Here is a 9,718-nt window from a genome sequence, read left to right as displayed (position 1 = left end):
AACCTTGTCTTCTCAGATTTACAGGCTTGGATTTTTCTTTCGGAAAATACATCATCAAGTATGAAACATCTCGAACTTTTGACGGGAGACTCTCCAAGAATCAGCCTCACACCATAAGCAAGGCTGGAGGGAGGTTTGCATTGCCAACCCCAAGCTTCTTCCGGGAGGACAGCGTTTTGGTTTTGTTTTGTTTTGTTTTGCTTTAGCTTCCGGCGCACGCGCGATGGAGCCGAGGCGCTCGGGCCAGGCCAGGCCAGCGGAGGCGTCAGGCGCTGGGAGGTCACGCGCCCAGGGCGGCGGCGCGCACGCTCGGCCGACGCGGGGTCGGGAGCCACGGGGATCCCAGGGGACCGTGCATGGCGCGCGCAGGGCGACGCGGAGCGGGCTGGTGCTGGGCGCTGGCGCTGCTCGGGCTGGCGGCGGCTCTGGGCGCGTCCCCGACGTCAGGGCGCCTCTGGCCGGTGCCCTACAAGTGAGTGAGGCGGAGCGGGGAGGAGCGGCGGGGACTTGGAGGGCGCACAGCCCATGACCCCGGCGTGCTTGGGGACCCGGGGCACAGGGCGACCCTGGGAGCGCGGTTCCTAGCTAGCTGGCAGCAGAAGGGTTCCTCACCGCTTCAGGGCTGTCCCGAGTCCTGGGAGGAATGGAGAGTGAGATTACTGCGCTGAGTGACTTTTAGGTACAACTAACTGACTCGGAGAGCAGGTTAAAAACACATTTGACATCCCGAATTTATTTCACGCTTTACCATTAGCTGTCTTTTGCATAACATTTGCAGAATTACAGGGAGGTCGCCCGCCCAGGTGTGCTCCGGGTTTCCCAATCTTACTGCTCTAAATTCCAAACCTGGGGGAATCTCCTCCCCGGGACAATCAGGATCACCTCGTTGGTCCACTTGTACCTGAAGCTGCTGGCTCTGGACCTGAGAAGCTGATTGGAGTCTTTGACCTAGCTAAGTTTTGAGGGCGCGTGGGAGATTGCGAAACACCAGGGGCGGGGGCTTGGGGGTGGTGGTGGTGCAGGGAGCCTGGTGTGGACATCACGAAGTGGAAGGAACTGCAGTGTTTGAAAACAAATGTTTTTGCATAACAGCATGAGCTGAGAAGATGAAGGATGGGATGGTCTTCCAGGGAGTTCTTGGTTCTGAAGTCCACAGATCCGGATCTGGTTCGACCAGCTCATCCTCGGTGTGGTCTTAGGAAAATTACTCAGTATCTTCATGCTCACATGCCCTGAACAGAAAACAGGAAATGGTAGTAGCACTATCATTGGCAGGATCATCTCTAGTGAAAACTAGCTGTTGCCAAACTTGAATATTCCTGTGTACTGTTCATGAACTTCAGTGTAGTCCTGTACATAGTAGATAGATCCTCAGTAAAAATTAGTTGAATGTTTATTTTTAAATATGAAATCTTTATCATTTGATATTTAATACATCATTGGAAGTGTGTATATGAGAACAAGTAAAATGTCCATTTATGTTTAGTCACAATGATATAAGCTTCAAATATTTTCTTAAATAATATTGCTGAGGACCGAGGAGATGACCCAGTGTTCACAGCACAGTCCCCAGGGCATGAGTCTGGATTCTCTGAACTCATGTAGAAACCAGCATGGCAGTGTATACCTGTGACCCTAACTTTATGGAGGGAAAGGCAGAGGAAGGCAGATTTTTGAAGCTCATTGGCTAGCCAGTTTAGTGAGAGACCCCGTTTCAAAAAATAAAGGTGTAAAGCAATCAAGGAAAGGCAAGTGTACCTGTGCATGTGCACATACTACATGAAACAGCCCCCACAGAGACAGAGAGGGAGGGAGAGAGAGACAGAGACAGACAGACAGACAGACGACACAAAGAGAGAGTGAGAGCAAGCCCCGAGATGAAAATTGGGATTCTAAAGTGTGTTAGAAGAACAGTTCCTGTTCTGATCTCATTTGATGGTTTTGATGGTTTCCTCCCTAGACGCTTCTCTTTCCGTCCGAAGCCAGATCCCTACTGTCAAGCTAAGTATACCTTCTGTCCTACTGGATCACCCATCCCAGTTATGAAGGACAATGACATCATCGAAGTCTTAAGACTACAAGCCCCTGTTTGGGAATTTAAATATGGAGACCTCCTGGGACACTTTGTAAGAATGCATCTTGATCTTGTAACTTTGCTTAAAAGTAATTTAGTTATTCCTTTGACTTAAATGAGTAATCAGATGGTTACTAGATCATATTTATTGATACATTTTGTGTGTGTGTGTGTGTGTGTGTGTGTGTGTGTGTGTGTGTGTATTCACAAGCATGAAATGGCTGAAGGAGCATGTTGGATGTCACTCTCCACATTATCCCCTTGGGATAGGGTCTCTCACTGAACCTGAAGTTGACGTTTTCGTCTGAACTACCTGGCCAGTGAGCTTGTCTCTCCCCTCAACACTGGGGTAATAGACACAAGTGGAAATGCCTGGCTTTTAGGTGGGTGCCAGGGATTTGAACTCAGGTCTTCATGCTTGCATAGCAAGCACTCTTACCCATCTAGCCATCTCCCCAGCCCATGAAGACACATCTTTAAGTTGGTGGTCAGAAGGAGTTACCATTGCGTCTGCATGGTGCTGCACACCTGCATTCCCAGCACTTGGAAGGTCCAAGCAAGAGAATTACTACTTCAGAGTCAATCTGGGCTACATGGTCAGACTGTCACAAAAAAAAACAAAGGTTTCAGTGAGTAACAAGGGTACTGGCCTTAGTCTGTTTTGCTATGAAGGATTTTGTACTGGGCCCCCAGACCTCAGCACAACTGACACCATGTTCAAGGCACCAAGACACCAGTCTGACCTAAGAGCCCAGCACATAGACCCCAACACCTGCCCAAACAAAGACCCAGTCTATCACAGTCCATAGTTCTGGGAAAGTCCCTCAATGTACAAACCTTGCTTTGTGGCTTCTGTAGCTCCCTTTATTGCTGACTGTTCTTGGAAATTAAAGCGTAAGAACCAGGGTCTGTTTTTGTGCAGAAAAGGCAAGACTGGTAAGGTACGCAGTAGGCTACACAAGTCGGGCAAGTTCCCTCGGTAGCCTTCTGGTCTGTGAGTAAAGACTATTTCTATTGGCTTTAAGAGTCCACGTGTTCTCAGGAGGTGTTACATGGCAACAATGTACTCTCCATCTGTACCCAGCTCCTGGGAATGAGAAGAAGGGCAGACAGGCAGGACTCACTTCTCCATCTCTAAGCTCTGCTGTGAGCCCTTTCCCAGCTCAGTCACCCTGTGAGGCAGGCGCACTCTCCCCTGGAACACATTCACGACAGCTTTTCATGCTTACTGTAAGCTGTGAGAAAATTTCGAGTGTCTTCACATAGCTCACATCTCTGGTACAGTGAGCCCTCGCTGGCTGCCAAAACCACAGTGATGGGCGCCACAGTTTGAGGGACTGCGGTGTCACCACATGGAGAGGGACACAGAAGTGGAGCCAGCCCCTTGAGCAGTTCTTCTGCTTGGCGTGCATTTGTGGCGTACCAAACTCTTACCCAGTAGGCGGAATCGGCCCACGGTTGCTTCACAGACGCTTTTACACCTGTGTTATCTCTACACAGAAAATTATGCATGATGCCATCGGCTTCAGGAACACGCTGACAGGCAAGAACTACACAATAGAATGGTATGAGCTTTTTCAGCTTGGCAACTGTACCTTTCCTCACCTCCGACCCGAAATGGATGCTCCGTTCTGGTGTAACCAAGGAGCGGCCTGCTTTTTTGAAGGAATTGATGATCAACACTGGAAGGAAAATGGGACATTAGCTGTAGTCGCGACCATGTCTGGTAAGTTTCAAAAATGAAATACTATTTGATGATTCCACCAATAGGCAAGTGGAAGATTTCATTCACTCGCTGAATTTCTGTCACATTCTGCCTCATGGTGATCATTTGTAGTCTAAGCTTCTGGTACCGTTACACCTTGAACCAAATGGATCCTGATGCTGAGCCTTGCTAGGAGATGCAGAGCTCATCTTCTGCTCTGTCCATGATAAACATGAATAAAACAAATGCTGTGTATAGCTAAATTGAAATCCAAATAAACAACAGATTCGGGATCCATAAAAGGCCCCATTAGGAAGGCCCATAAACTATATCTGAAAAAAAGTGGTGGCTATAAATTATTTTTAGGTGGAGAAATAATTAAGGGTTTGCTTCTTCTGAGTCTGGCCCTGTTCTGAATTCTATTAGAGCATGCCCCTTACCAGCATCACAGATGCTGAGGGTCATTACCATTTTCTCCATTGTGCAGATGGGGGAAACTGAGATACAGATTAAAGCTATCCAGGTAGTAATAGGACTCCAGCCCCAATAGGAAAGCCCTACAGGCCATTCTCTTAACAATTTTGGTACACTGCCTCCCCAGAAATATATGTTCCAATCCATTTCAAGCCCTCTTGAGCGATGTGTAAGTGTTCATCTGGAAAGTTGGCAACACAATTGTCATTTTGCATTTGCTGCATTCTGCATTGTTGATTCTTTTATCATGGGAACTTTTTTTTGTCAGTTGCTAATTATGTGACGTTGAGTGACATCTACCTTACTGGCCCATTGCCTCTTGTGGAAAATTCAGGGCCTGCTCATACTATGTATAAACCCTATTTTCTGCATGGTGGTTGTCCACAAAAGCAGAGTGCTAAAATGAACTTGTTATTTGTGATGCTGATTAGCCCACAAGCCCCAGGGCTTGAGGAACTGATCAGAGCTTCTCTTTGTTAGTTTGTACACAACATGTGTTAACTTGGTGTGTTAACTCCTAATCCAGTGGAGGAGGGTAAGCCCTCCCTTGGTTTTCACAGGTAAGGAACTGTTGTTACAGGTTGAGTTTAGCCGGTGATGTGACCGACACTAGCAGTCACAGAGCTGGATGGAACAGGCCACGTCTATAGTTGAGGTCTTCTAAATGTAACCTGCAGTCTTTTAACAAACACTGCTTTTCTAATCTTTCCTTCTGCTTTCTAATGCAAGGGACCCCAATATCCCCACTATGAAAGCCTTCTCTTTCAGCAGTACTCAGTGGGTTTTACATCCCAAGCCAGTTCACACCTTCCTCTCTCCTCACATAAGCTGACAATCATGAAACAGTGATCACTCGTCTGTAAAATGCTTCCATTTGCTAGAATTTTAAGCTTGTCAATTCATTCTTCATCTTGCCTATGATTAATGCTGTCCCAGGACCTTTTCTGGATGTTATGACAAAGTGTTTGCAAGTCTAGATTTTCCAAGTTGCTTACTAAGAACCATGCCTCCAATTCTAAAGTGGACATTATAGCATTGTAGCTTTATTTCCCTAAAAGTAGAAAAGGCACCCAGTGATTCCCTTGACAGACTTGCTGTTCATATCATGAACCTAGGCTAGTGTTACCCAGGAAAGGTTTGCTGGTAGTGAGATTTGGGGGCCTACATCTGTCGTGTCTAAATGTGCCCAGATGAGGGTTGTACCGTGCAGAAGAGCAGCATTCTCTAAGTATTTGGAGATTCTTCTGATTTAGTGCAAGATGGAGTAGATCTTGTTTAGCCACCCAGGAGTCTGTGAAGTCAGTGAATCTCGCAGTCAGTGGCCAGTTTGGTTGACTGGTTAATTTGTGTGGTAGGTAGTCAGCGGTATCCCAGCAACCACATTACAGGGTGAAAAGGGAATAGCTAGTATTCACATAGATGAGAGGCCGCATGTAGCTTAGGCAGGAGCTACTGCACCTCAGCCGCCATGCCTGCTAAGCATCCCATGCTCTTTGCCAGTTCATCCGTTTGTCCTTCTCTCGTTCTTACACCGTCTTTGTCTTTCACCTTTCTTTCTTCTAGTTCTTGCCTCCCGTTTCTTGTTTGCTTCTGAATCCAAGGCTTGCTGAAAACAGAACCATGGCTACTGCCTATGTGTATTCATACTCTTGACTATCACAGTGACCATAGCCTAACCGTACAATTTGAAGAGTTCTATTTATATCCCCATTATGTCTTGTATTTGCAATTCAAAGGCCTTGAAGAATGGAAGAAAATGTAGCTAAGCTTGCATTCCTGCTGTGGGATCCAGGTTTTGAAGTTTTACAGTATTTCTTATTCATTCATCCTTGTCTTAACTGGGTCTCAGAACATTTTATAAGCAGTTGATTTTGTTGCTTTTCTTAAACTAGGAAACACATTTAACAAAATGGCAGAGTGGGTGAAGCAGGACAATGAAACAGGGATTTATTATGAGACATGGACGGTCCAGGCCAGCCCAGGAAAAGGGGTGGAGACGTGGTTTGAATCCTACGACTGTTCGAAATTTGTGTTAAGGACATATGAGAAATTGGCTGAATTTGGAGCAGAATTCAAGAAGATAGAAACAAACTATACAAGAGTATTTCTTTACAGTGGAGAACCTACTTACTTGGGAAATGAAACATCTATTTTTGGGCCAAAAGGAAACAAGACTCTCGCTTCAGTCATAAAAAAGTTTTATGACCCCTTCAAACCACGTTTGTCAACCAAAGAATTTCTGTGGAGTCTCTTGAAAGTTTTTGATTCAGTGATTATGCACAGAGAGTTCTACCTGTTTTATAACTTTGAATATTGGTTCCTACCTATGAAATTCCCCTTTGTCAAAATAACATACGAGGAAATCCCTTTGCCTACCAGACGTACACCCCCTGACTCGTGACACATTCACTCCACTGTTCTCTCCAGCCACCCGCACCCATTTTCTTCCAGGGCTGTTTTTACACTTGTGTCTAGACCCACTTTTCCTCCTTGGGGCAGGAGGGTGACGTGCTCCTTGTTGGAAGTACAGTACACTGGCATTTCAAGACTCTTGGAAAGAAGCGGAAACCATCATTGTAGTGGCCAAAGTATTCTAATGCGTTGAGATCTCAATCTTATGGAGAATTGGTTGATCTCAGCTATGGAAGTCTTTGATCCTAATGCTGACATTTTTCTGGGGTTCCCTTTTCTGGTACAGTAGTGCTGTTTCTTAGTTGAAGGGCTTTTTGGTTATCTAAAGAATAGTTATTTTTATAGTTATTACAACGTTGGGGTCCAGGTCTAGTCGGCTGCTTTCTATTCACATAACCTTAAAGACTTGTTTGGACTCCACTGCTGGAGCCGTGCGTCTGGACATGGTAAATACAGTATTCAAGAGCAGATTTTCTGGCCACCAATTCAGAATCGGCTGGCAACTAGCTGGCCCCTGGCCATTGTGATATAAACAACCCGTACTACTTAAAACCCGTAGATTTGTGTCTTTGCCTCTAAAATGATTCATCTTCTGGGAATGTGGAGATTGAGGGCACCTATGTTGGCACAGGAAGGGCACACTGAATGCATATATGGACTCAGAGGACTGTTGGGATTAAAAAAGCACAAGCTGTCATGATCTTGCCTGCTGTAGATTACAGGCTATCAGTTCCTGTGTCTTGGAATCACTGAGACTTTGAGCTGACAGTACATAGTGCTTCAGCAGTTTTTCAGTACAGGTCATCCGAGTATCTGGCTGCAGACATGGCTGGGTGAAATGTACTTCTGACTTCCTGTGTGTGCCCTCTGGTTCTTCACCCACTAACAAGGCTAGCACAGTAGAAGAGGGTCCACTTTCCTGGAAAGGATAGGATTTTGTCAAGGACCTTCAATTCACTATGCGTGTATTAGGGGCATTAGACAAGCTCTTAAGGTCCTGTATTTATCAGCTGAACCCATTTTTTTTTCTTTTGTTCTTTTCCCCATTCATAAATCACACTAGCACAATAATGGAAAAAAGTCTGTTTAATATGCAAATGATATTCAATTTCACCTTTAGTGCTTCTTGAGAGGTTAGTACACTATTGTTGAGCTGTCATAAAAAGCCTCATCTACATATCTGCTGGCCCAGATGTGGTAAGTCAGGGCTTAGCAAGGTTAAGTGACCTGGAATTGTGTTTTCACTCAAGTTATGCAAAATGATGATTCACTGGCTGCTTTTCAGCAGTATTCAGATTGTGGCCTTTAGACCAGTATCTGTGCACCAAATGTTACCGGTCTGTTATTTCTGTTCAGTCTAATAAAAACAAATGACAAAAACCAGGGCTTGAACTTTGTATCTTTGCTCTTATTGGTCTAGGAATTTACATTTTGTTGTTTAAAAGTATAAGCCCGGCAAAGTCAGAGTGACCCCAGATGACTGGCATCATGCATTGCACTGTTCTGCCTACCACAAAGAGGTAGACTTGTCCTCACGGAGGGAACCGCTTTCCACTGCCTCCAGTTTATGTACTCACTGTTACAGTGCCAAAGCCAACCTAAAAACGGTGCCTCTTTGACCTGATTGCCTTCAGAATGTGGTATAAGAACCTTCACATTACTAAGTAGTAATCTTCACATTACTACCATCCAGTGGTGGCTAAACTTAGGCAACACAACACCACATCGAGTTACCCCCAGCTGCCCTGAGGTGACAAGCAGATTCTTGTACGCAGCATGGCATTTTAAATCACAGACTTTGGTTTGTAGCACAGGGGGCAGGGGACATGCACATGGAACTTGACTTCTGAAACAAGGTTCTACTGTGTTAAAAAAAAAAAAAGCAAGCAAGCATTCTGGGTCTTTGATTGTGGAGATTAGTAAATGAAGAAAGCCCGTGAAAGTACTATAGAGTGAGGTGGCGATGGCAGAGAGGTGTAATTCACGTGATCTCCCAAGACTTTATCAAGCTGTGAAATGTGTTTGTAAAGTGAAAGACAACTTTGAGGTAGAGATGACTCAGAGCATTCTTTGAAATAGTAGTTATCAAAATGATATAGGGAAAATGGAATGTCTGATTTTGAAGGCGGCTTTCTGTACTGCTTCAGGTGGGCTTTAAAACTGCAGGGCCTGAAGCTCATGGTCACAGAAAATCTCTACTGAGTCAGTGGCCTCTGGGTTCTTGTATATAAACCCAAATGCAATTCATAGGCAACAAGAGGATGAGTTTAGAAAGCAGTTTTATTATAGATTGATAGGTGGGAGCTTAAAAGGAGGCAGAGTTCCTGTGTAGCAGGGTAGATGCTGGGAAATGGGATTACAGGAACTGCTGCTAGTCTAAGCTTTTTATTGTCGTTGCAGCAGAAAAATGGAGGGTGGGGAAGGGAGGAGCCAGACAGTTGGCTCAACCATGACATGGTCCAGGAATGCTCATTAGGGGGAGATGGGCCTCCCTTCTCGTATCCCTAGCTTTGGCAAGGTCAGAACTGTGCAGCAGGCCAGTGACATTTTCAGACTTGAAGCCAAAGAAAACATTTACTTTTGGGGTCTCCTACCCTAAACTGCCTGGCCAGTTTCTTTCTCGATTGCTCTCATCAAAAACAGGGATCTATGAATTGAATTTTGTGACCATTTGAGTTATATGTTTCTATTTCTATGTCAGTTCAAGTTACAAATATGTAGTATTTCTTTTAAGAGAATCTCTATGTTAAAGGTTGAATATTAGCGATTCAGAATAAATATAATCTCAGCCATTAATCTAACATAGTAACAGGTTAACTATAGTTGCAGACAGAAGAGAACAGCTAAAACATGAAATAACTACTATCAGCACTCAGAACTTGTACTCAATAGTGGTTCCTTAGAAGAATCAGAAGGAAAAAGTGACAAGTCTCTAATACCCGGGTCAGAGGGCTGAGAGTTAACAGTTTAGTGCTCAGTAAGCTTCGGCGGGACATGGCTGCCGCATTCACGAATTCACAGCACCTCTATTTGTCTGCCCTAGGTGAGGCGGT

The 9,718-nt window shown here is 45.0% G+C and overlaps 1 protein-coding gene across 1 annotated transcript; it reads left to right on the top strand.

Annotated features, from left to right (window-relative positions):
- Nucleotides 1-225: 225 nt before the first annotated feature.
- Cln5 (CLN5 intracellular trafficking protein) lies at nt 226-8,547 on the top strand. Its single transcript, XM_028864802.2, has 4 exons — nt 226-472; nt 1,961-2,126; nt 3,575-3,800; nt 6,146-8,547. The coding sequence occupies exons 1-4, from the start codon at nt 357-359 to the stop codon at nt 6,652-6,654; spliced, it is 1,017 nt and encodes a 338-aa protein (XP_028720635.1). The 5' UTR covers nt 226-356; the 3' UTR covers nt 6,655-8,547.
- Nucleotides 8,548-9,718: the final 1,171 nt, after the last annotated feature.

This window comes from Peromyscus leucopus, chromosome 9, assembly GCF_004664715.2.
Source record: "Peromyscus leucopus breed LL Stock chromosome 9, UCI_PerLeu_2.1, whole genome shotgun sequence".
Taxonomy (NCBI): domain Eukaryota; kingdom Metazoa; phylum Chordata; class Mammalia; order Rodentia; family Cricetidae; genus Peromyscus; species Peromyscus leucopus.
The sequence above is the reverse complement of the archived record's forward strand: the minus strand, read 5'-3'. Positions and strand labels throughout refer to the sequence as shown.

What these genes read in the sequence shown, in the direction of transcription:
- Cln5 (XM_028864802.2), top strand. Translation starts at nt 357, where the DNA reads ATGGCGCGCGCAGGGCGACGCGGAGCGGGCTGGTGCTGGGCGCTGGCG. An exon ending in GAGACCTCCTGGGACACTTT is followed by an intron (nt 2,127 to 3,574) that starts GTAAGAATGCAT and finishes ATCTCTACACAG; the next exon opens with AAAATTATGCATGATGCCAT. An exon ending in TGTAGTCGCGACCATGTCTG is followed by an intron (nt 3,801 to 6,145) that starts GTAAGTTTCAAA and finishes TTCTTAAACTAG; the next exon opens with GAAACACATTTAACAAAATG.